Source organism: Vombatus ursinus, unplaced genomic scaffold (assembly GCF_900497805.2).
Source record: "Vombatus ursinus unplaced genomic scaffold, bare-nosed wombat genome assembly UNPS02010394.1, whole genome shotgun sequence".
Taxonomy (NCBI): domain Eukaryota; kingdom Metazoa; phylum Chordata; class Mammalia; order Diprotodontia; family Vombatidae; genus Vombatus; species Vombatus ursinus.
This window is the reverse complement of record NW_020950172.1, coordinates 744,511-770,538: the sequence shown is the minus strand read 5'-3', so window position 1 is coordinate 770,538 and position 26,028 is coordinate 744,511. Positions and strand designations below refer to the sequence as shown.

Here is a 26,028-nt window from a genome sequence, read left to right as displayed (position 1 = left end):
CCTTCCATCCCCTTCCTCTGCCCTTCCTCCTTCCCTCCACCATCTTCGGCTCTCCCCTCCCTCCCTCCTCTTCCATCTACCCCTCCTCCCCCTCCCAACTCCTCCCTCCTCCCCTCCCTCCCCTTCCATCTTCCATCCTCATTTTCCATTTTCCTCCTCCCTCCCCCTCCCTCCCTCCTCCCCTTCCTCTTCTGTCCTCTCTTCCCCTCCTCCTTCTCCTTTCCCTTCCTCTATCCTCATCCCTCTTCTTCTTCCCTCCCCTCTCCAGCCGGTCCCTTTGTCCTTTGTTTGTGTTCCCTGATCCAGGTCCATGCTGTGGTTGGACACGTGGGCAGGGACTGGTTTGTTGCTGTCTCAGAGGGTGTGTCCAGTGCCTCGTACAGTGACAGGCACATGCATTCTGCCCTCCTGGAAGGCAGGAGGATCCTCTCCCTGACTTGTCTCTGTTTCCCATAGTAGTTTACTAACAGATGCACAGCTTGGCAGAGCGGGCTCTCACACCACACGTTAACATTTTGACCGCTGGCTGAAGACTCCTGAGTGGTCTCAGGCTTAGGATTCTGTCAACTTCAGTGATGCTCCGGGAAGGTCATTTGTTATCATCCGGCTGGTGCAGCCAGCCCCTGCCAAGCTAAAGGATGGATAAAAATGAGCCTTGGCCCCTACGTGTCCAGTGGACTCTTGTTTCACAGATGCTGTGCTGCCTGTGCTTAGCACAGTGCCTGGCATACATCAGCCGACTCGTCAATGGACTTGATGTCCAGAGACAGTAGTGCCACATTCCACCTCTTCCACATGTTCTCAGTCTCTCGCTGAGGACGGTGGGAAGTCACCAGGGGAGTTTGGCGCATCCTTCTCTCACCTAAGAACACATTCCCTTCTGATTAGGTAGGGATGTCTGACCACTGTGTTGGAGGCTCTCAGTCTGTCCGGCTTCTCATCTGGTTGCATGCAACAGGCTGATCTCTGTATCCTTGCTGCCCAAGCGTCTTTTATGCACAGCATTCTTACTAAGCAATTTTCTTGTGACATTTTTCAAAATGGCCTTATACCTGACAGTATAGCTCAGCTGCAAAGGCTTAAACATGGCCAGACAGCCACCAGGACTCCAGAACCAATCTCCTTCTTCCGAAATACAGTGCAGGGTGCTTGGGGTTCCAGATCCAGCTTCCTTATCCCCCAGAGGCATGAACTGAATTAACACAGGAAGGATTTGGCTTTGCTCTGCCTGAATCCCTTCCCCTTCCCTTTCCCTTCCCCTTCTCCTCCCCCACCCCGTCATTTGGCTTCTCTCTTTGCTGGGGCACCCCAAAGCAAACCTACGACCTTTCCAAGTAGTAAGAACATCCCTGTCTTCTCCTGCCTCACGGAACTGGGATTTGGATATCTGTTTTCTTTGTGTTGAGGCCAATGGTTGTTGTGTTGTCTTGCCCTCGTTTTTCAACCTGGTTCAAGTAGTGAATATAATATAATAAGACGTCGAGAAGACTTGGTCAGAGTCAATCAGAGAAAACTTTGGGTGTGATGGTCTGCCCATACTAATGGGTCAAGTCTCTGACCGGTTTATTCGGCCATCTTGGTGTTCATAAATAGGAATGATTTTATAGAAATTTTAATATTCATTGAACCAACTGTATCCACTATTTAGTTTGAGTTGCTTGTAACTCAAGTCTCTATTTCTTCCAGGAGGGTCATCAGAATTTCATTTTAATGACAATCTTGTCAGTCGTTCTGCCTACATCGTAGAGTTGGAAAAAATTGGCATAATTGTCAAAGCCAGGAACTGCCTGGTTTTTCAGGTAAGTAGCTAAGGGGCTGTTGATACTCAGTTTTGGAAGAATGAACTTAGTCAGCAAAACCAGGAAAACAGCCTGTGGAGTGACTGTAGAGATGTAATTAAAAAGCAGACTAAATGAATGTCGTGTCTGTGATTACCAGGCTCGGCCCCAAAGAGGAGGTGAGGCCGGGCCCCTTCTTGCCGGGGGTGCAAAGCACCAGACAGACTGGAAGCTAGTGCTTAGTGGGCTGAAGGCTTCCGGGGCGCGAGTGGGTTAAATGTTCAGACATGACTGATGCCCAAACCAAAGTGTGTACTTTGTGTACATCAGGGGGTACCAACAGGCCGGCATCCTTGGGGATCCTCCCACAGGATACCCTGCCTCCTTTAAACTGGCTATCTCCCCTGCCCAGAATGGTCTCCTCTCCACTTCTTAGCTCACGTCCGCCTCCTGAAGGAGGCTTTTCCCAGCCTTCTTTCCACCTCCCTCAGCTGCAGCCTCCTCTGTACCCCATAACTTGTACATACAGCAGTTTGTGGGTCACCTTCCCCTTGTTAGACTGAGCCCCTCGAGGGCATGGACCCTGTGTTTGCCTTTCTTTGTATCCCTCGTGCTGAGCACTGGGCCTGGCACCCAGTAGGTACTTAATTAATTACCTTGGACCAACTGTCTGTTACTTCTCATTCCGTTTCAGGGCACTGTAGAATCCATTTCAATGAAAAAACCAAAAGAAAGAACTCAGTTTTTTGAAGAAATTAGCAGTTCAAAGGAGCTTGTCGAGGAATATGAGAAAAAGAAGAAAAAGGTACAGAAAGCTGAAGAGGATGCCCAGTTTAATTTTAATAAGAAAAAATCTATGGCCACTGAACGCAAACATGCGAAATTAGAGAAGGAGGAGGTGAGTGACAAAGTTGGTGTTTGTGTTCCTGACCTAACCTCCTTGTGGAGTCAGGTGCCCAGGGAGTGGATCTGCTGCTGGGAGGTGCTTAGTAGGAGCACACACAAGCCCTCTTGGAGGGCGTGACCTTTGAGAACTGGGGAGCGGTGGCCCGCTGGCCTGACCACCCCTCCCCGGGGTCCATGCTGGGGTTGGATGGGTTCATGTTGGTGTCCCTGCTGTCTCAGTGTGTGTCGGTGCCTTGTACAGTGACGGGCACATGCGCACTGTCCCTCCTTGAGGGCAGGAAGACCCTCTCCCCTACTTGTCTCTTTCCCACAGTAGTTTACTAACAGATACACAGCTTGGCAGAGAGCGGGCTCTTACCTTACTTGCTAACATTTTGACCCCTGGCTGAAGACTCCCCAGTTGTCTCATCCGTTGTTTAGTCCTTCTTGTGTTTTTGGCGGTATCTAGCTACCATCTCCTGGAAACCCTCTGCTCCCTCATCTCCATGATCCCGCAACGTTCTTCAGGCTTTTCTTCCTGTCCCTTGTCATCCTCAAAAATTATTGAATCCCAGGGTGGCAAGGCCCTTCAGAGGTCATCTCTGGACCTGAACAGGAATGACCTCAGCAGCATCTCTGAGGCAAGAATGAGTCTCAGCCTGAAGGCTGCCCTGCCCTCGCTGATGGTTCCTTGGGTCAAGCCAAAGTCTACCTTTCTCTGACTTGGGCCCTGTCTTGTCCAGCAGCCGCCAGCCCCCTCTGACCCCCCTCCCCTAAGCCGGTGCTGTGTCTGAGAGGCCAGGCTGGGGCAGGGACGCCTGGGGTCAAGGTACAGGTGTGCCTTTTGTAGGGGGCTAAAGAAGCATCTGAGAAGGGCCAAGCACTCATCAGGACACTGCTGCTGTTATTATTGGAGTCTTGATAGGCAGGCCTCAGACCCTTGGCAGCCATGGGACCCTGGGCAAGTTGCTTCGCTTCTGCCTGCCTGACTCAGTGTCCTGCGCTGTACGATGAGGCTCATCATCGCACCTCCTTTGCTGTGAGGATCCAGTGAGATCATCTTTGTAGTAGGCACGGCACTTAATAAGGGCTTTCTCCTCTCTTCCTCTCTCTTGCAATTTGGGCTTCCTTGTCTCCTGTCCCTCAACAGTGCTTGGCACATATGTCCACTTTCTCGTTTGGGGGTGTCTTCCGTGGTAAAAACAGGAGAAGGGAGCTGGCAGGCTTAGGCAGGGGAGTGGCAAACCCCATCTTCCCTGGTGTAAAGGACGTAAGGTCCCATGTGCAGGTCTGTGGAGGGATTTTTAAGAAGTGAATTGTCTTTTGTGCATTCCTGGACAGGTGGGTGGCTGCTAGCTAGCATTTAGATAAAATGCTTTACTTGAATGTTAACTCATGTGATCCTCACAACCGCCCTGAGAGGTTGGTGCTGTTATGTGCGCATTTTGCAGATGAAGAAACTGAGGCACACAGGGTAAATGACTTGCTCGGGGTCATCTAGCTAGTAAGTGTTTGAGGCTGGATTTGAACTCTGGCCTTCCTGACTTCATGTTCAGCCTTCTGTGTGCTAGGCCACCTAGGAACCACAGAGCTATCTGAGGTCATCTAAGTATGACTATCATGCAAGGCATAAAGCAGGGAGATGTACATTTGCCGTAGGGTTCCCTAGTGTCCTGGAGGACATCCTGCCCCCCCGGCTGTTCCTCCCACATGACCCCCCTCTCCCCCACTTCCTGCTTCCCTGGTTTCTCCCCTTCTACAGGAAAGCTTTCCCAAGCCCCCTAACTGAAGCACCTTCTCTCTGAGACTGACCAGGTTTATTCTGGAAGCGTTCCAGGTGTGCATGGCTGTCGGCATGTTGTCTGAGACTGGGACCTCCTCCCAGACAGCAGTTGTATCCCCTGAAGTTGGCACAGTGCCCGGCCTGCAGGAGGATGGACAAGGGATTCCTGGGGTAGGAGGGATCTCAGAGTTCATCCAGTCTGGGGAAAAGTGACTTGCTCAGGGTCACCTAGGTACCAGATGTTGGAGGTGGGAATCTGAGCCCAACTCCTCTTGTCTCTAGATGCCTAGATTTGAACCCAGAGCCTCGGGTCCAACCATGCCGAGCACTCAGAGAATGGCCCGGCCATTCCTATCATTTCCCCGCCTTGTGTTTTTCCCAGGACTCATCTGGCTCTCGTCCTGTGTTCTATCATTGTGTGTCCCTGCCTTGCACTTTAGGCCTGTCGTCCTCACATTCCACCTCTCAGTCCTACCGGTCTTGCTTAAGTGGTCAAGGCCAGGGACAGCCAAGCTTGAACATGAGTGCTGGCCACTGGGCACTGTCCCAACCCTCCCTTCCCCCTCCCTTCTCCCGTGGCCCTTTGGCTGCCCAAAACCCACCTGGAATGAGGAAGTCACATGGCATGGGTAAAGTGCCTACTCTGCACCAGGCACTGTGCTGAGCACTTGACCAGGATGATCTCATTTGATCTCCCAGAAACTCTGGAAAGGAGGTACTGTGATTATCATCGCACTTTATACTTGAGGAACCTGAGGCAGACAGTGCCCAGATCTTTCTGACTCCAGGCCTAGCGCCTTGTCCTCTGCAGCCCCCTAGCTTCTACTGACTGCCAGGCTGCGCCGTCCCCTGCCCTCCTGATAGAACCTAACGACTGAGGCCCAGCTAGAATTGGGACTCCCTGAGTGCAGGGACCATCTGGCTTTTTCTGCCATATAACACAATTCTTGGCACATGGCAGGTGCTTAATAAATGCCTTTACATCTGTTCATTCATTCATTTGTGTCAAATGGTGAAGGTGAGGCCGTCCCTGTTTCTGTCCCGTACCTCCATGTGGAATTCTGCCCTGGCCAGGTCTGTTTTCTTAGTGAATTAGGCCCACAGCCTCAGCTTGGGAGATCTCTTTGGATTCTCAAATCCCGTTAATCATTGTGTTAGTCTCATCTGCAAATTAGAGAAGTCCATCATCAGTATTTTCATCCAGGTCATGAATCAAACCATTGGACACCCCAGGAGGTGTTGTGCAGAGCACACACACACACACACACACACACACACACACACACACACATACACATATGTTTCGAGTCTTTTCTGCTTCATTTATCACAGCACTTGACAGCAGTGAGACACCAGTCCTGTGCATGAACTGTCTTTTTTTTGAATGCCTTCATCACCAAGAGAGAGAAAGAACAAAGAAATGATCTGGGCACAGCGCACAGCCCAAAACAACAGATCAACCACGAAGTAGAAATCTCGAAAACCAATAACATGTTAACAAATTTGAAAGAAGAAAAAAATCTATTGATAAAACTAGGAGCTGTTCTTTTTTTGGTGGGGGAGGGCAGGGTGGGAATTAACAAAATAGATAAAGAGCTAAAGTGATTAATGAAAGAAAACTAAGTTGGGGCAGCTAGGTGGCACAGTGGATAGAGCACTGGCCCTAGAGTCAGGAGGACCTGAGTTCAAATCCAGCCTCAGACACTTGGCACTTACTAGCTGTGTGACCCTGGGCAAGTCATTTAACCCCATTGTCTAGCCCCCCCCAAAAAAAGAAAATAAAACCAAGTGGTTCATATAAAAAGCGAAATAGGAAAATTCACAACAAATTAAAAGAAAGTGAAAGAAATATATTCTATGTATTGGTCTGTAGTATAAACCAATCTCCCTAGTAAACATTGATGCAAATAAGTTGTTAGCAATTAGGCTGTAACAACAAATTAAAATGATTATGCATTATGACTCAGTTGGATTTATGCCAGGCATACAGGGTTGGTTCAGTATAGGAGATAAGACAAACGTCATAGACCATGTGAACAAAAATGATAAGAACTGCATAAATAAATAAAGCTGAAAAGCCTTTTGGCAGAATCTAATGCCTATTCCTATTAAAAAATAATAGAAAGTGAGGTGACTAGGTGGCACAGTGGATAGAACTCTGGCCTTGGAGTTAGGAGGACCTAAGTTCAAATCCGGCCTCAGGCACTTGACATTGAGTAGCTGTGTGACCCTGGGCAAGTCACTTAACCCCAACTGCCTCAACAAAAAGCAAAAATAATAATAATACTAGAAAGTATAGGAATAAATGGACTTTTTCTTAATCTGGTAACTGAGAATAATCCCTTTCATTTGTATGATGCCTACTATGTGCCAGGCACTCTACTAAGCACTTTACAAATATGATCTCATTTGATCCTCACAACAACCTTGGGAGGTGGGTGCTGTGATTATATTCATTTTACAGTTGAGGAAACCGAGGCAAACAGAGGTGAAGCACGAATGATGTGAGCCTCTGATGGCTTCTTGTTTAGGAAGGCTGGCTGTGCCCAGTCTTCTAAAACCCAGGCAGACATACCAGGGCGGGATTGTAGGGGAAACGGGAGATTCCAGTAATGGAAAAGGGCAGGGGGACACCCCTGAATAGTGGCCCAGAGTCGTGAAAGTAGTTGCTGGTGAGGTGAACCAGAAAGGAGCACTGGGGAGAAGAGAGGGCAGGTGAGGAGTCAGAGTGCTCCACATCCTCCACATGTGGAGGAGGCTCCCCAGGCTTAGCGGGAGATGGACAGGAATAAGGAATGTTTCCCAATGGGGCGCAGCCATGAAGGGAGGGACTGGGTGGGGTGCACTGGCAGCAGGTGTCCCAGGCCCCCTAAGACGTCCTCTGGCTTTATTCCAAACAGGCTGACCGTTACCAGGTCCTCCTTGAGGAACTGAAAGAGAAGAAGGTACAACTGCAGCTTTTTCAGCTTTACCACAATGAGAAAAAAATTCAGTTTCTGACCAGTGAATTAGACGAAGTAAACAAGGAGTTGGCTCTCACAAAAGACTCCCTTTCTGTAGACGAAAACCTAGTGAAAAGCAAGAAAAAGGACCTTGGAAAGTTAACCCGAGAGCTTCAGCAAATGGAAAAGGAAATGAAGTGAGTTGGTTGTTTGTTTTTAAAGAGCTTAAAGCAAGAGTTGTAGATCCCTCGAAACCTGCAATTCTCGCTTCCCCTGGGCCTGTCAGGGAGGCCCCACAGCTCACGGGGCCTTGGCCTTGCCCTTGCCACTTCCTTCTGACCCTGGGCCTCCACAGAACCAGGCAGGTCACTTCTCTTCTCAGGGCTCTGGAGGCGGTGCTGAACCAGAAGAGGCCCCAGTACATCAAGGCCAAGGAAAACACCTCCCACCACCTCAGAAAATTGGAGACTACCAAGAAGTCAATCAGGGTCAGTGAGAAGCAGTGTGCCAAGCAAGAAGATGACATCCGAGCCCTGGAACAAGAACAGCAAGACTTGGACAGGACCTGGAGGGATTTTGAGAAGCAGGTTGAAGAAGAGAGGCAGCGTCGCGGGAGGGACATTGAACTGGAAGCCAGTCAGGTGAGAGTGTGCTGGGGGGTGGAAGATCAAGAGAGAAATGATAGCCTTTGCTTCTAATGCATTTTATCTAGAGGTACACACTAACTCATTTTAATGCCTAATTTTTCCACGTATGGGAATATTGACTTTGGAGCCTCTGTTGGCCTCATCTATAATAGGAGGTGATGGAGGTATTTTAGGTCCCATGTAGTTTGGCCGTCCTGTAAATCTGCAGTCAGTAACTAATGTCATTTGGTGGTCCTTCAAGATCCGAAAACTATGTTAACCAAATGAAGTTTTGCGAAGAATTAATGTCGTATTTTTTATTGTAATTTTTCTTTCTTCGTGAATGTAGAGAAAATTTTTTCATAGCTGTATGTGCCTATGTAGAAACTTAGATGATCGTTTAAATGACAGAAGGGATGAATTAAGAATAGGCCAGAATTTGGAATTAAGTTGATTACTTGCCCATTTCCTTGAATAATTAAAAGATCTTCCAGGCACATTTCTTTCTCTACATTATTTTTGCGTGTAATCTTCCATAATATGTGATATGTTTAAATGCTGAAATAATTGTGCGTACAATATTTGTGGAGATTCTCTATATGTAAGTATTTATTATATTCAGGGGGCAGCTAGGTGGTGTAGTGAATAGAGCGCTGTGCTTGGAATCAGGCAGACTCATCTTCCCAAGTTCAAATCTGACCTCAGACATTTCCCAGCTGTGTGACCCTGGATGTGTCACTTAACCCTCTTTGCCTTGATTTCATCGTCTGTAAAATGAGCTGGAGAAGGAAATGGCAAACCGCTCCAGTATCTCTGGTCACGGGGAGTTGGACACGACTAAAGTGACTGAACGGTGACAATAAATTTATATTCAGATACAGACGTAGAAAGAACTATAGATCTCTAGGTAACATCTAATTTTGCAAAACATTTTTCCCTCAGCAAGACCACACAGGAAGAGTGTGGAGGATGTTGGCAAAGACTTCGGTTTAGAGTTTTGTTTTGAATAACTCTGAGTTATCCAGGCTGAGCTGTGGTAGGACCTATCTCTTGAAATATTCATTATATGTCTGCAGTATTTCATTGGGCAAAGGTTGCCAATAATTGCAGAACCTGTATACAATCTTTATTTTTTTATAATAATTATTATCTGCTAGGCTAAGACGTCATGCTTTGAGAATTTCCTGTGCTGTCTCTCATTGAGTGCACCATGTTTGAATGCTCTTTATCCAGCTGGATCAGTACAAGGAGCTCAAGGAACAAGTGATCAAGAAGGTGGCAACCATGACCCAGCAGCTGGAAAAGCTGCAGTGGGAGCAGAGGGCAGATGAAGAGAGACGGGCATTTGGGGACAGGAGGCGCGCGGAAGTCCAGGTAGGCCACAAACCTTGATCATCATCCTGTCGCCCATCACTGTGACCACGGTGCCAACCCCACCCATTTGTTAGAAAGAGCCAGGGAAAGCCAGAAGCACAGACCAGCTTGTGGGGAGTTGGGGAGGTGATTTTTCTGGTAAGAATCGGCCTTGAATCAGCTCAGAATTCAGGGGAGGAGAGAAGACATTCTCTTCTGCCCTGCTGCCCCTGAGACAGAGACTCTCTAGGCTCTTAGAGTATTGCTGAGTTACCTTGGGATTCAAGACGTCTTAGGGGATTGGCTTCTGCATGTAACCATCGTTCATTTATACCGCAATTTCCATTAGAAAATGTATCTCAGTTTCCAGACAAGCAGACACCAGGGTCAACCCTGGAAGTGGGGTTCCTACTTGAAGACTTTGAGGATCTGTAACTTTTCTTGTGTGAATATTTCCCCCTACAATGAAGATTGCAGCCCCTCAGCAAACAGGTTTTGTGGACCTGTTGCGTGCAGGCCTGTAGAAAGGTGGCTGCTCACAGTCCCCTGCCCTTTCCACAGGGAACGTAAAACATGCCTGTCCCCACGTAACTCTGATTGTTGTTGTCAGTGTGGTCAGGAGTCCTGGCAGCTGGAAGGGACATGGGACGTCTCGGTGGAGGGCCAGTCCTCCCGGAGGGACCTTGAAAGCATGAGGATTCAGGCTAAAGATGGTCACGGGGATAATCACATAGTGGTTAAAAGTACTTTGTGTGTAGAGACAAAATGTGTATGGGTGTCACGGACCCTGTGGACAGTGAGACAGCGCTGCCTGTGGGTGGAACCCTTCTCCGAATAACATTTTTAAATGTAGGAAGTAAAATACGTGGGACGATGAACAAAATCAAGTCTCTTGAAATAGAGTCATCACGCTGTTTAAAACCAGCAAGTTCAGGGCCCTGGGCGAGGAATCTCTGCTCTGGGGCACAGAAGTGGTGGAAGCAAGGCCATTTGGGTTGGAGTAGAGGGGGTGTGAAGAGCAGTGAGGGGGATGTGAGGTTGGGGAGTGAAGAGAGATCGGCCAGAATGCTGGGAGCTCCTGAAGGCCTTTGGGCTTGGGTGTGGCCCTTGGATGGGATGGGGAGACCAAACCCTCAAAAGAGAGGAGACTTCAGAACTGAAATGACGCCGTTCAGGAGATGAGAGCAGCTCCCCAGGCCACGCAATGCCCAGTGAGCCTTTGAAGCCCGAGTTAGGCCTGCTGGGCAAAGTGCTGCCTTTTACCTAAGCTCTGTCTTGTAGCTCCCACAATTGATTTTAAATTCCATTTGCTCTTTTAGGGGAATTTAAAGCAGATAAAGGAACAAATAGAAGACCATAATAAACGCATAGAGAAATTGGAGGAGTACACTAATGCGTGCATGTAGGTATAGAAACAAGTGTGTTGGATTCTTGTTTGTCAGAGATTTGGGTGAGATGTGTACCAGCCCAAGAAGATCAGGCCTTCTTCTTTCTACCCCCTTCTTTGTCCCTTTAGAGCAGAAAGTAAATAAAGGTCATGCCGTGGGGTGTTTGGAAGGGCCTCACTGCGTCTGTGTCTGCTTTCCAGAAGTAGAATCCCTACCTCCTGGGGGAGGCAGGCCCGGCGTAGTAGGAAGAGCCTCACTTGTAGTCAGGAGACCCAGAAATAAATCTTGACACCACTCCTCATCAGCTGTGTGACCTTAGGTCAGTCACTGAGCCTCCTTTCCTCATCTGTAGGTGGGGCTTAGCGTGTTGTGTATGACCTAACCAAGGATTTTTGTGAGGAGCAGGAGAGATGACTGATGTTAGAAGTTAAACAACAATACATGTGTCACCTCGTGTTAATTTGTTCACGGGTCCTGAAGGGAGCGTCTGGGGGTCTTTCAGTGTAATTGTTGAGTCATGTCACCTTTCAAAGAACTGCATCCCAGGAAGTCCTAAATTCTGAGTATTCGTGAAGCGCTTACATGGTAAGGTTATGAAGACAAGAATGGACCAGTACCTTCCTCGAGGACCTAACATTCCGGTGGGATGGGAGAAGAGAACGGCATGTGCGCAAATAGAAAGCGGGAGGGACAAGAGGGCTTTGGAAGGAAGGCTACCTCTCTGACCTCTCGAACTCTGAATTCTTTGGCATTGGGAGGGCTGAAGTGAGTGCCTTTTCAGTCATCAGAGTAATTACACTTTAAAAAAAATTTAAGTATATTTTTATATTTATTTCCCAATTACATGTTAAAAAATTAAATTTTGAGTTCCAAATTTTCTCCCTTCCTCATGCCTTTCCCCTGCCCTTTGAGAAAGCAAAGAGTATTATATCAATTGTACGGGTGAAGTCATGCAAAATGTCATGTGAAACCAAGAAAAAGCAAGTGATACAAGTATGCTTCCGTCAGTTCTCTCTGGAGGTGGCAGCATTTTTCATCATGGTCTTTTGGAATTGTCTTGGATCACTAAGTCATTCACATTTGATCATTGCACAGTGTTGCCATTACTGTGTGCTGTACTCCTGGTTCTGTTCGGTTCGCTTTGCATCAGTGCATGTGAGTCTTTCCAGGTGTTTCTGCAAATATCCTGTCCATCATTTCTTCCAGCACAGTAGCATTCCATCATAATCATATACCACAACTTGTTTAGCCATTCCCCAGTTGGTGGGCATCCCCTCAATTTCCAGTTCTTGGCCACCACAAAAAGAGCTGCTATCAATATCTTTGTCCATGTAGGTCCTTTTCCTTTTTCTTTGATCTCTTTGGAATTCAGACCTAGCAGAGGTATTGCTGGGTCAAAGGGTATGCACAGTTTTATAATCCTTTGGGCACAGTTCAACTTGCTCTCCAGAAGGGTTAGGCTAGTAGAGAGTGATTAAATTTTGATCAGTTAGCGACAGGAAGTAGAATTTGTGCTAAATATAAAACAAAATTCGTGACAATTAGAGACATATCAAATTGAGAAGCTAGTGAACCCTCATCACTGGTGGTTTTCAGGTGGTAGCCAGATGACCATTGGTCAGGGGTGCTGTTTCCCTTGAAACTAGATGCCCTCAGCCGTGACTTGCAGCTCGTGGGTGCTGTTTGGCTCTGGGTTGTGGTGGATTCTCTTCTGAAAGCCCCAGCCTACTTGTAGTGACCGTGTAATCACCCTGCCTCCCCCGCCCCCCAGTAACAGATAATGTCATCTCGATGTTCATCTCCTCCATGTCGTTGGCATCCAGGGATTGTTTGAAAGAGAAGACACAGAAAGAGGAAGCCCTTGTGGAGGAACTCGAGCGGTCCAAAGTTAGAATGGCCGAAGTGAACGACGAATTGAGTCGTATCGGGGGGGAGTTACGGAATGCACGCATTGATCACCATGAAGGAAAGCGTCAGCAAAAGAAAGCTGAGGTTCTGGAGTTCCTGAAAAGGCTTTATCCTGAGTCCGTGGTAACTAGAATGTTCAACTTAAGCCTTCTGGGTGAATTCGATTAGGAGCCTTTTGCTTCAGTGGGGAAAACAAATCTGATCCAGAGGTAGATGTGTAGAAGTCAGATGGAAGCCCCAGTCTGAGCAGCGGACCGACTGCCTGGGCTGGTAGTGGTGCCCTTGGAGCCCCTGGCAGTGTTGTGCCCTCTCAGGGCTCTGTAGTGTTGGGAGGCCTTACACGCAAACCTTCTCACAACCACCCTCTGTTTTACTGAAGATTAGCTCATGACCACCCGGGGTCACAGGCTAGGGAGGGTCAGAGATGGGGCTGGAACATAGGCCTCTGACTCCCAGGCATGGGCTTTTTCCACTAGACCATACTGTCTCTTGGATAAAGTAAGACGAGTATTATAAAAGACTCATGATTTCGTAGCCCCTTTATGCCTTACCTAATCTTCATGAGTTGCTGCGGCCATTGCTGTGACACCTCTTTTGGTGTCCAGCTTCCCGGAGATGAGTCTCCCAACTTGGCCAGGGTGGCTTCGTTGGAAGAGCCAGTCTCTTGTTGGGTTGGTCCTTGTGGGACCTGAAGCTTGTACCTTCCCTGCCATAGCCATTGAGAACCCAGGCACTCCTCATCACGAGGCCTTGGAGGAGACAGAAATCAATGCACATCATTTGACCTTGAGCCTAAAGAATGAAAAGCCCCAAATGGGTTTCCCAGAAGTGGCAGACTGTTTTCAGTGAGCCAGAGGATTTTCCTAGACTTTTCAGAACCTGCTTTTTTCAGTTGCCTTGTTTAAAAACATGGAATTTTAGGCGTTTTCTGAAACATTTGACTTCTGAAATGACTGGAATCACCTTTTGAGGCTCTTTGTTCTGTACGTTTAGAGTGCTTGAAGAAATGCAAGACGCTGGTGACATTTGCAAGTCTACACTTGCAGCAAGGTCAAGGGGTTTTGGTTGTTGTTTTGAAAATGATATATTTGTGCTTTTTCATGAAGCTGAAAGAAAGCACATGCTAAATATTCGTGTGCTTTTTTTCCCTTGTTTTTGGACCTCCCTAAGTTTGGCAGACTCCTTGATTTGTGTCATCCCATTCACAAGAAGTACCAGCTCGCTGTGACCAAACTCTTCGGCAGGTACATGATAGCTATTGTGGTAGTTTCGGAAAAAGTAGCAAGAGATTGCATTCGATTCCTGAAAGAAGAAAGAGCTGAGCCTGAGACATTCCTTGCTCTGGATTACCTTGATGTAAGTATCTTTAGTAAGTCAAGCTAAAATGGTGGCCTTTGGGAAGATAACCTTTCCACAATAACATGCTGCTTCTGGAATCCCCTCAAAGGAGGGATACCCACGCTGCCTTACTGCCCCGTCGTGCTACGCGAGCCTGGTCATTAGGGGCAGGGTTTTCATAGAATACAGGAGCTTGGAAGGAGCATCAGGGGTCATTTAAAGACCCACCTGTGCCAGGCCCCGGAGTACGGAGGCAAAAATGACATGCCTACTCTCAAGGGGCTTACATCCTGTTGGGGGAGACTGCATTTACATACATAGATATCCCAAAAATAGACACATCCTAATTTAGAGGGCTGGGGGAGGAATTAGCAAATGGAGTCAAAAAAGGTTTCATGTAGAAGATGACATCTGAGGTCCCGGTGTGGGAGATAGCCCACAAAGGTGAGATGGAAGAAGCCGTAAGAAGGCCAGTTGGGTTGGACCATAGAGTCCACAAAGGTGAGCAATGTGTAATAAGGCTGGGAAACGCGGTTGGGGCCCGGCCGTGCAGAGCCTTGCATGCTTGGTCCTTGAGGCAGTCTCCTAGAGTTTATTGACTGGAGGAGGGATGTGATCAGACCTGTGCCTTAGCTAGCTGTATCGAGGATAAATTGTGGGGAGAGGCCGTTTTGGAGGCTGCCGTAATAGTCAAGGTGAGAGGTGATGATCTCACCATGTGAGATGGTGGCCGTGGGAACAGAGAGAAGGGGAGGGACACGAGAGATGTTGTAGAGATAGAAACAAGACTTGGTCCCGGGTTGGATGTTGTTGTGCTAAATGAGGTGTCCTCCTTGACGTGGAGGTTGGGAACCAGGGTGACTGGAAGGAAGATGGTGGTGCTCCCTCAAAAACGTGGGTTCTCTTTCAGGCGTGTCGAGCTTGAGATGCCTCATCTAGTTTCAGATATCCAGTAGACAACTCTCACAACAGTGAGAGACTTGTAGGGATGACAACCCCACAGTGAAGGGGGCTCAGAGCCTTGGCTTATATCCACAAGCACAGGAGACTGACGACCGAGAGCAGGTCCAGGAAAAGCTTTGGCAGGAAGACCCAGAGAAGAGAAGGTGTCCAGGAGAAGAGGGTAGTCAGTAATGTCAGAGGCTGCAGGGGAAGGGTTAAGGCCTTCAGATTTGGCAGTAAGGAGACCATTGGACTCTTGTCTTTTTTATTCTTTGTTATACGGAGTGGCTTTTGGGGAGGTTGGGAAGGGGGAATATGTTGGGAAATGTCAGGGATGTCAAAAGGTATCAATAAACATTTATTTTTTAAAGGAGATCATTGATTACTTTGGAAAAAGTAGTTTCAGTTTAATGTTGAGCCTGGAAACTAGGAACCATCAGAGCCAGAATCAAGATGGCAGAGAGGGAGTCAGCATTTTTTCCCAGCTCACCTCCTCCACAGCAGCCTAAAAAATGGGCTAGACCAAAGTCTGATTGGGAAAGCCAAAAAAAGTCACTGTGAATCATTTTTCCAGCCCAGGAAAGCTTAGGAAGAGGGACACAGAGGGGTGGGGCCTGGGCAGGTGCAATGGGGAGCATTCTCTCCCTCCCCACCCAATAAGAAGGCAAGAAAACAAAACCTATTAAAAACTACATCTATGTAGTTGTGCTAAACAAATTTCCCCATTAGCCAAGAAAAATATGCTTCAGTCTGCACTCTGAGCCCATCAGCTCTCTCTGTGCAGGTGGAGAGCATGTTTTATCAGGAGTCCTTTGGACTTGGGGTGGATTGCTGTATTGATCAGAGTAGCCAAGCCTTTCATTGTGGTTACAGAGCTGCTGTTACTGTATACCATGTTCTCTGGTGCTGCTCCCTTCACTTTGTATCGGCTCTGTGAGGCAGGTTTTTCTATGGGGAGAACCCAGATGAGATAAGATCGATAAATTGGAAGTGGAGCCAGTCAGTGTGGTTGCCTCACTCATTCTAGTTCCTTTCACGGTCACCAAAGAAGAGCAGGGTAGGCCAGTGGTTCGGGTCGTCAGGGATTGGGGAGTGAATGGCGGTAGAGCCAGAGAGTGAGAGCTTTGTGAGCAGAGGACGCCGTGGAATTGAATGGGTCAACTGCTGGGCCGAGATTGGAAAGAGCCGAAGGTGAAGCCCAGTGTCAGTGAGACCTAGAACGAAGGGCCAGGCCCTGCCCTTACATGCAGGACATCTCTTTGCACCATGTTGCCCCAGAAGCATCTCACGGTCAACGTCCAAAATGGAGCTCCTTATCATTACTCCTCAACCCACCCCTCAGCTGAGCCTCTAAATTGGTCACCTGGCCCCTTTCCATGTCTTTTATGCAGCCTCCAAGTGGAAAGTCCTTCAGGTCAGCCCCTCTCCTCTGCCCAGGAAGTTGTAGTCCCCACACCTCCCCACATCCCCAGCCTTGAAGATAAAGTGCACACTTCTCTCTTTGGCTTTGAAAGCCCTTCACAGTCTGGCCCCAGCCTATCTTTCCATGGATCAGTGCCTGGCACCGAGTTGAGTCGCCTCGATGCTTGTTCATTGATTCATTCATTCTTTCAGGCTGTGCAATGAGTGAAATGACAGACTGGAAGCTGATGACAGATTCCTCCTCCCCACATGCTGTGTGCACCCACCCGGCCAGCCTCCCGGCTGAGCCCCTCGCCTAGCATTCCCTCGCCTAGCATTCCCTCGCCCAGTTCTGAGCCTTGGGCTAGCCTGTGCTATGTAGACTGGGAATGGTCTCTTTCCTTCTCTTGGAACCACTGACTCCCATCCAGGCTCAGCCCAAGGGCTCCCTCCTTCAGTAGCGACCCTTCCAAAACCCAGTGCAGGTAGACTTGGTATGCAAGCTACGCTTGCCGATGGGGTGAATGGAAGCTGCTGGAGTCATCAGTCAGCACCTGCCCCAGAGGCTTCCTTGGTTCCTAGCTGGAGCCCAGCACATGGTAGCGTTCAGTAAATGCCTGTTGATTGGTGGCCCTCGGCTTCCTCGTCTGTAAAACGAAGGAGTCGGTCTGGAACGTTTCTGCGGGCCCTTCTGGTTCTCAGGCAGGACGTTATGTGCCTTTCTTAAAATAACAAAAATCATATCTGGCCTTCTTCTTCTACCTTGTCTTAATGCAGCTCTTGCTTTACTCGGCGATCTTGCTAGGGCTGCAAACTGGCCAAGGACGGCCGCCGGGGATGGGGTGTGCTTGGCCATCCCGTGTCACGTGCTCTTTGTTGCATCTTTCAGATCAAGCCCATCAACGAAAGGCTCAGGGAAATGAAAGGCGCCAAGATGGTGGTAGATGTTGTGCAGACCCAGCTTCCACAGCTGAAGAAGGTCATCCAGTTTGTGTGTGGCAATGGGCTTGTGTGTGAGACCGTGGAAGAGGCCCGGCACATGGCCTTTGATGGGCCTGAGCGGCTGAAGGTGAGAGGGGACCAACTGCCAGGAGGCGAGGAGTGGGCTGGGTCGTGCTCAGATATCACATATGTGCGTGCGTGTATGTTTGCATGTGTGTGGTACATAGGTATACATGGCCTTTGGTGGGCCCAGGTGGCTAAAGGTGAGGGGGGGACAACTGGAGGCCAGGGTGTGTGCCACGTGATATACTCAGATATCATGTCCATATCTGTGTGTATACATACATGCATATGTACATACAAATGCACACACCTGCTTTTGGGGGCTGATTTCCTTTTCCCCTCCTTGTGTGGATTCCTGGAAATGGTTTTATGTTCACACCTCGTTGGCCCCTGGCACCAGATTCCCCCATTATACTTCAATACACCCAAATATGGGATGACAGAAAAGGGCAGAGGTTGGCCGTGTTCTCGTCACCCTTTGGCCGCCAGGGTTATAGGCTGCCCTGCAGGTGGCCAGAGAGCCCCTTTCGTCATTTGAGGTAGCGTGTGGCCCACTTCTTCCTGAATGGAGGTTTGTTTGAAGGGAGAATCAGAAGGGGCCATAGCAGAGTCCTGCCGACAGGCGCTAGATGAGGGTGACAGCTGCCAGCAGTGGTCTGGTCAGTGCAGCCAGGTTCCCGTGTGTGTGTGTGTGTGTGTGTGTGTGTGTGTGAAGGTGGCTCTGGGTAGCAGCAGGCAAGGCTTCCTGGCCATTCCAGGGAGAGGAGAAGGCAGCCACCAGGGCACAGACCAAGGATCACAGAAGGCATCAGACCTCTGTTAGCCTTAGTCTCCTTTTCTGTAAAATGGGGATAACACCCCCTGACTCCCAAGGTTGTGCCGTGGATATAAATGCTGTTATCATTATTTTTCTCTGTAGGTAGGTCGTTTCACTTTTCCTTCAAATATTTAGATGCTCTGCCATTTGGTACCTCTGTATTTGGTATTGATGTCAGTTTGTTATGATGATGCCTTTCAGCATAATGTGGTTTCCCTGTTTATCTCTCTTTGTCACATTAAACCTGGTTTTGCTTTTGCTCTGTCCGAGATCACGATTGCTGCACCCACTCTTTAGACTTCAGGGGAACCTCCAGCCTCTTAGTGTGTGTTGCTCTGTTTCAGGGGTGTTTCTGGTAACCAGCGAATCGCTGGGTTCTGCTTCCTCATTCTAGCTGATAGCTCACACCATTCCCATGCCCAGTTATGGTTGTTAATTGTTCGTTCTCTCCATTTCGTTCTCTGATGCTTTTCCCTCTGTTTCCTGCCCCCGTCTGGTGGTTGGGGAGGACCACCCACCCTGGATCTGATGCCGTCTTCTTGCTCTGTTTCCCTACCTCTCTTCTCTTTCCTTGCCCAGAGCCTGATCATAGATTCTTACCCTAATTCCACTTAAACCTTCTTCATAATTTACCCTTTGTGGTTACAGTTTGTTTTGCTTATGACCAATCTAAAGTTCCCAAACATTCTTGGTTCGCTCCCTGGTGTCTCAGTCATTCTTTCACAGTGCCTCTAGGCCCAAAGAAACACCTCAAGGTTCCATCAGCTAAGTGGTCAGCCCTAAAATCCTCCCTGAGAATACTTGACATCCTGGGCAGGACTAGCCCCTCTTCCCTTTCCTTCCTCTTGGCTTGTTGAGTGAAATATATTTCTTTACCCCACTATGAGTGGTCTTTTGACCAGTCCAGATGAGAAGGAGACTCGATGTCACCTGCTCCCCCACTTCTCACTCCTCGTGTGGGCACATTTGACGTTGGTGCCCTTCTTCTGTGAGAGATTTCCCCAGCCTGCCCCTCTCCAGTTTCACCATGGTGTATTTCTTTTCTCCTCCCTTCTCTTTCTTCTTTTATGATCATCCAAACCTAACCTCAGTCTCATTTGACTCCTCCTGCAACCTTAACTAATGATATTGGGGTTCTGAGGGAGCACTTGTATCGTCTTTCCCAATTCGAGTGAAGACGTTTCATCCTTGTTTTGTCCTTTATGATTGCTCGTGGATAGTTACCTTTTTGGTTCTCTTGACTTCTGCATTGGTATTTCAGAGTTCTTCTCAGATCAGGTCTTTTCATCAGAAATTTCCTTTTTAAGGCCCATTCTTACATTCACTTTGGCTGGGCAAGTTATCCTTGGTTGTCAGCCTGTATCTTTTGCCTTTTGAGCTTTCTGCTTTATAGTGGCGAACTAAATGCATATTTGTATGGCTGCTAAGTTGTGTGTGATCCTATGGAGGGAAATAGGGAAGGAACAAGCTTTCTCAAATAGTGAGTACCTACTACATGCCAGGTACTATGCACTTTACAAATATCATCTCATTTGATCCCCAACCAACCAGTGAGGTAGGTGCTGTTATTATCCCGATTTTCTTACTGAGGAAAATGAGGAAGCTAGAGGTTCAGTGACTCACTCAGGATCACACAGTTAGTCTCTGAGCCTGGATTTGAACTCAGATCTTCCTGACTCCAGGCCCAGTGCTCTGTCCATTGTACCACCTGGTTACCTAGACTGTGGCTCCTTGGGACTTGAAGTCTTTCTTTCTTTCTTCCTTTCTGGCTACTTGCAGTATTCTGTCTTTGATTTGGAAGCTCTGAATTTTGGCTCTGACATCCCTGGGAGTTTCATTTTGGGGGCTTCTTCTAGTTCTGGGTCTAATAGATCTACTTGGGCAATTTTCTCTCATGATTTCTTAGACTGTCTTGGGGATTTTGTGGTCATGGCTTTAATCCGATGATTCTTAAATTACCTTTCCTTGATCTGTTTTCCAGGTTAGTTGTTTTTTTATATGAGCTGCCTTGTGTTTCTTTGCCTTTCTTCTCTCTGCTTTGTTTCAGTATTTCTTAGGGAATGATCAGCTTAGGTTTGGTCTGTTCTCATTTTCACGCAGTCTCTTGCTTGGATGCAGTTTTGCACCTCTTGGACTAAGCTGTTAATTCTCTTTCTAAGTCTTTTCTCCTTAATGTTCATTTCTCTTCCTGTTCCTTTCTCCAATGCTCTTGTTTCACTTATTAAATATTTTTTAAAGTGTGCTTAATTCTTGATTCTTGATTCTTCTCTTTTTGAACTTGTGCTCAAGCTGTATTTTTATTGGATGTTTTGCTTATATGTGTTTTGGGGTCACTCTTTTCTTCTGGGTAGTGTCTTGGGCTTCCTTGTCACCATCATAGCTCTTCATGGTGGGGTTCTTTTTTTGTTGGCTCATTCTTTCAGTCTGACTTCCCAAATTCAGACTTTAATTAGGTCTAGGCTCTGCATTCTCTGGAGGAACCATCAGGGTCCTGCTTGGATTTACCTGAACCTTTCTAGAGCTTCTTTTTGTACCTGTTTATCTCAAGTTTGGGAAGTTGCCCTAAGGCAGCATTTTGCCCTTTCCCTTCTTTTTAACCTTTATCGTCTCAGAATCTAAAAATACGATTGACCCCTGGTCGGGGAGACCAGAAACAAACACTGTTAAATGACCTGTCAGGCTCTGTGCCATCTTTTTTGTTCTCTGCTATAAGAAACCAGCTTATGCCCTTTTTGCGATAACTTTTTCACTTCTCTTTTCAGCTTTCTCATTTTCCTGACTTTATGTTTTCATATCTGCTTAATCTCAATATCTCTCTCTCTCTGTCTCTCTCTCTCTCTCTGTCTCACACACACACACACACACACACACACACGAGGACAACTTTCTGTGGATTTTTATATCACCTACTATTATTTACAATTTCTTCTAATGGCCTTTTGGGTTTTCACTGTCTGGGTGAAACACTGGAATGAATATCGAATACTATCTGAGCACATCTGTTGTCTGTGATTTGGATCCTCCGTAGGCTTGATGGAATATTTCAGCATTTCCTTTATTCAGACCCTGAGAGTACCCTCAGCAGCTAATGACTTAGAGCAGTTGACATAAGCTGTATGTTGATCAACTGATTGATCCACAAGGCACAAGCAGCTTTAAGACAGATTAGGAGACCTTCTTTCCAGAGGCAGCAAGTGAGGTACAAACAAAGGGCCTCTGAGCCCGACAGACCAGAGGGTGACTGCCGGGTTGGAAAAAGAGGAGCAATGACAACGGAAGGAAATTCACAGGAGACGAAATCCGAGAATGGAGCCGGCCCCCAAACCCTCGGCCTCACACGTCTACACACAAAGGCATGAAATAGGGGCGACGAGTTAGCTGAACTCAGAAGGCAGGACAAAGAGATGAGCTTGACCTTTGAGGGGTCGTTGGGATTGGGAGGGATGAGAGCCATGCCTGGAAGCTGACTTTGGAAGCTTCTGCCTCGTTCAAAAGGAACAGGGCAGGTGAGGAAATGGCATAACATTGTTCATTAAGATGTCACGCCCAAAGGAACCAGACGTAGAGAAGCCTGGTGTGGGAATGGAGTGGCCCCCACTGGCTCTATCTTCTGACTCAATTCTGGATCTAGCTCAGTTCCCTTTATATTCAGTTATGGGTTTAGTCCCCAGTTTCTATCTTGTGAGAAAACTTTGTTGCATTATTTGAATGTAGCCCTTTGTGGCTGGGAAACTGGACCACCTCTTCCTGTTTCTTAGAGATCCTTAACTCGGGCTCTAAGGTTATACTGGCTAGAAACCCAGTCAGATCCAAAGATTGATGCAAGGAGTTTTCTCACAACTGTACATCTCTAGTTACCCATGTATGTTATCTGAAAACTGGCCCCATACTGGTCAATCAGTTATTGTTTCTTTGTTTCTTTAATTAAACACAGACACTCAGGGATGGGATGGAGAGGTGAGATGCCCCTTTTTCTGATTTCAGGAAATTCTGTCTGTTTGTCCTTCACCTCCCAACTTGGAAAGCCCCTGATTTTGTGTCCTGGTTTATATCCTGTTAATGTATTCTTTTAATGCATAAAAATCTGTCTCCTTCCATATTTGGGGTCCAGTGCCAAGCTGAGGTGGTCCGATCCCATTTTGTCATGCAGTTAGCATGCATTGCTTAATAAATCGATATGCTCAGAAGCTCAAACCTTTGCTTCCTCAGTTATTCCAGATTTCACCTGTCACAGTGGTGAAGAGTACTGGGTGGAGATAAGCTGAGGTAAAAACAAGAATGACGCTCCATCAGTATCCACTACAGGCCACCTGCACGAAAGGAGGAAAGCAGAATGGAGTTCCAGAAAGAGACCCTCACCTGCATTCTGGAACAATGGCAGGGGCCTGGGAGGGGGAGCTGCCGCACTTCCTCTCCCATCAGAAGCAGAGCAGCTAATGCATGTCTAGTCCAGCCTTGATTTCATTCTTCAGGAGGTAGAAGAAACAACAAAGGGAAATGAGCTATTGCACCTGTTTCCAAGCACAGAGGAGCATTGACTGGTAGCTGAAGTAGAAATGACAGGAATCATGGGGGCGGGGTGGGGATTGATCACTCTGTCCTAGAGTTTGTGATCAAGGAGGTGAGGAATGCCCAGCATAGCCGGACATGGACTGATCTGGCGTGGAAGAGGAGATGACAGCAGCTTCAGAGAAAGGATTCCGTGGACTCAGATCAGCTCAGAAGCTCCAGATGAGAAAAAAGGACATTTATCTAAAGAGATGGGTACGGCTACACAGGGGACGTGCCAACTACTTAGATTTTATGTGTGAAAGGTGACTCCTGGGTCAAGTAACAAAAAAGAAAAAAGCATGGGAGGGTCCTTTACGTATGGGGCCATGAGGAAGGCAGCATGGCCTGGTGCCTAGAGGCAGGCCACAGGAAGACCTCGGTTCAAGTTTTCCCTCTGGCTGCGTGACCTTGGGCAAGTCATTTAATCTCTCCATGTCCCAGACCTCTCTCTTAAGACTCCAAGGTGTGAACCCAGTGCCTATCTGAACTGGTGGAGGAAAGTTTCCTGTCTGGGATACTTTCTAACAATGTAAAATCAAAAGTTTGGTTACTCCTCCCCAATAAAGAATCCAGTCAGAAGCAATAGTAATGCTGAGGGTAATGATAATAGCTAGCATTTCTTTAGCATTGTAAGGTTTGCAAAGTGCATTACAAATATTTTATCATCACAATCACTTTGGGAGGTAGTTACTATTATTGTCCTCATTTTACAGTTGATGAAAACGAAGCAGACAGAAGCCAAGAAGTGACTTGATCACACAGCTCATGAGTGCCCAAGGCAGGATTTCAGCTCAAGTCTTCCTGTCTCCAGGCACCTGGGTATTAAAGCCTTAAATGGCACTAGGACTTTGGAGACCCCCTGTGTATTATGAGTATTGAACACACTCCTCTCATTCCTTTGTTGCAAGATGGTTGCATGGAACAAAGGGAAGAAAAGTATGGGATAGTGTGGCACATGCACAGTTAGTGACTGTAGCTGAGAACGTGAATGGGCTAAACACACTCATATAATGGAGGATGACCCACCCAATAGATGAGAAAGCAGAATCTAACAATATGTTGTTCATAAGAAACAGAATGGAAACAGATAATAATGAAGGGCTGGTGCAAAAGCAAGAATAGCAGTCATGATTGCGGACAAAGCAGCAATAAAAACAGACTTTTTAAAGAAAAAGAGACAGGAAAATCTACGTTACTCTTAAAGGGACCATAGAGAGTGAATTCATATCAACACTTTAATACACATGCACCAAGGGGTGTGACATCTCAGTGCATAAGAGGAAAGTAAACTGTGATCTCCAGGGGAAAATATGAACAGTATGATGTTCCCATCTCAAACCTAGACCAATCTAACCAAATGTAAACAAGAAAGGAGTGAGTACCCTGGATAGAATTTAGAAAAGTTAGGATAAGAACAGAAAGGATCATGAATGTTCTCAGCCTTGCAGGTCACCTCTACAAAACTTGACCATGGATCAGTGCATAAAAAAGTTCACAAGTATGTGCAGAGAAACAAATATTAAACACACTTTTTACCAACCACAATACAGTAAAAATTGTATTCAATAAAGGGCCTTTAAGCTTTAGAAATAACTGGAGACTAAGTTACATAATCCTAAAGAATTGGTAGGTCAAAGAACATATCATAGAAACAATAGAGAATTTCATCAAAGAAAATGACAGCAGTAAGACTGCATACCAGAACTCTTGTAATACAGCCAAACCAACCCTAAGGGGGAAATTTATATCTCTAAACACTTTCAATACAAAAGAGAAAGAGCACATCAGTTAATTGGACATGGAACTAAAAAATCCCAGAAACCTACAAGTTAAAAACAAATCTATCCTAAAAAATAGAAATTCTGACAATCAAAGATAAGATTAACAAAATTGAAAGAAAACAAAGCAAAACATTGATAAATAAAATCAGGAGCTGTTTTTTTGAAAAATCAACAAAAAATACCATAGATTAGCCTTTATTTATTTAAAAAGGGAAGAGGTACCAAATTACCAGTGTCAAAAATGAGAAAGGGTAATTTACAACAAATGAAGAAATAAAGGAAATTATTAGAAGCTATTTTGCCTGCTGACAATTTAAATGGAATTTATAAATGACTATAAAAAAAAACAACACTCAGATTAACAAAACAAGAAAGGATCTAAACGACCTGTTAGAAAAATTAAACCATAAATGAATTCCCAAAGTGGGGGGGTACCCTAGAACCAAATGGATTTATAGATTATTTCTGTCAGGCATTCAAAGAAGAATTTATTCCAACATTAATAAACTATTTTCAAATATAGGTAAAGAAGGGAGCCTACCAAATTCCTTCTTTGATACACATACAAGCTCGAGACCTAACCAGGGAGGAGCAAAACACAAAGAAAACCTGCCAGTACCCCCAGTAAATAAAATTCACCCCAAACTTTTAAATAAACTGTCAACAAAGAGGATACAGCAACATGGCAAAAAGGTCTTTTACACCTTGACCATGTCAGAATCATACTGGAAATGCAAAGTTGGTTCAATGTTAGGAAAACAACCACAATAGCTTGTATCTCATTCTGTGGTTTCAGAGTAGGATGAATGGTGAGGCAAGGAGAAGGTCCGTGGCCTAAGTCAGAGAACTGGCTAGTGCATCATTTGTTATGGCACAGTCACCTTCCGCTACCTGCCTATGCCCCAATCTGTTTAGCCGCTCATTCCCCAAGAGGATAGCCCCTTAGTTTCTGCTTTGGGGCTACCATGGAAAGAACCACTACAGATATTTTTGTACTGAGAACACCTTGTCCCTTTTCTTTGGTCGCTTGGTGATACATCTCTGGGTCCAAGGGTATACACATTTTAGTAATGCTGTTTTCCAGCAGCCCTTCCAACATTTGTCCTTTTCCTCTTTTGTTATTGTTGCCAGTCTGACGGGCATAATTTCTTCCTTGCTCCTAATGTGTTTATGGTGTGATCTTTTTAAACTAAGTCACGTGTGTGTTAAGAAGTTTGTCTTGGTGTGTGATATGCCAGATGGCTTTTGTCATCATCTGGGGGTCATGGAGTTAATAGACAGGAAGCCTCTGTGTGTTTGTTTCTTTCTGCGGTTATGTACCTGCCGCCTCTGTTTAAAGCCAGTGCCATTTGTTTTTCATTATTACCCTGAAGATTTTCGGACCTTTTGTTTCTCTGTGGCGGTTTTGATGTTATTTTCCTAGCTCTATCAGATAATTCTTTGGGGAGTTTGATTGGTACAAGCAAATGAATGAATTTAGGTAGTATTGTCATTTCTCTTATGTTGTCTCAGCTTAAGCATGAGCACTTA

At 46.6% G+C, this 26,028-nt stretch overlaps 1 protein-coding gene across 2 annotated transcripts in view; it reads left to right on the top strand.

Moving 5' to 3' along the window:
• Positions 1-276: 276 nt before the first annotated feature.
• The window catches only part of SMC1B (structural maintenance of chromosomes 1B), a 53,434-nt gene continuing 27,682 nt past the window's right edge, over positions 277-26,028 (top strand). The window contains exons 1-10 of one of the 2 annotated variants that reach the window (XM_027854322.1): positions 277-888; positions 1,687-1,799; positions 2,473-2,676; positions 7,347-7,585; positions 7,771-8,029; positions 9,248-9,388; positions 10,687-10,769; positions 12,579-12,786; positions 13,834-14,019; positions 17,234-17,413. In XM_027854322.1, the coding sequence (XP_027710123.1) occupies positions 2,494-2,676; positions 7,347-7,585; positions 7,771-8,029; positions 9,248-9,388; positions 10,687-10,769; positions 12,579-12,786; positions 13,834-14,019; positions 17,234-17,413 (1,479 nt within the window). In that variant the 5' untranslated portion in view covers positions 277-888; positions 1,687-1,799; positions 2,473-2,493. Of the gene's footprint in view, positions 889-1,686; positions 1,800-2,472; positions 2,677-7,346; positions 7,586-7,770; positions 8,030-9,247; positions 9,389-10,686; positions 10,770-12,578; positions 12,787-13,833; positions 14,020-17,233; positions 17,414-26,028 lie in introns of those variants that run through there. The other variant, XM_027854323.1, reaches the window with a different exon arrangement.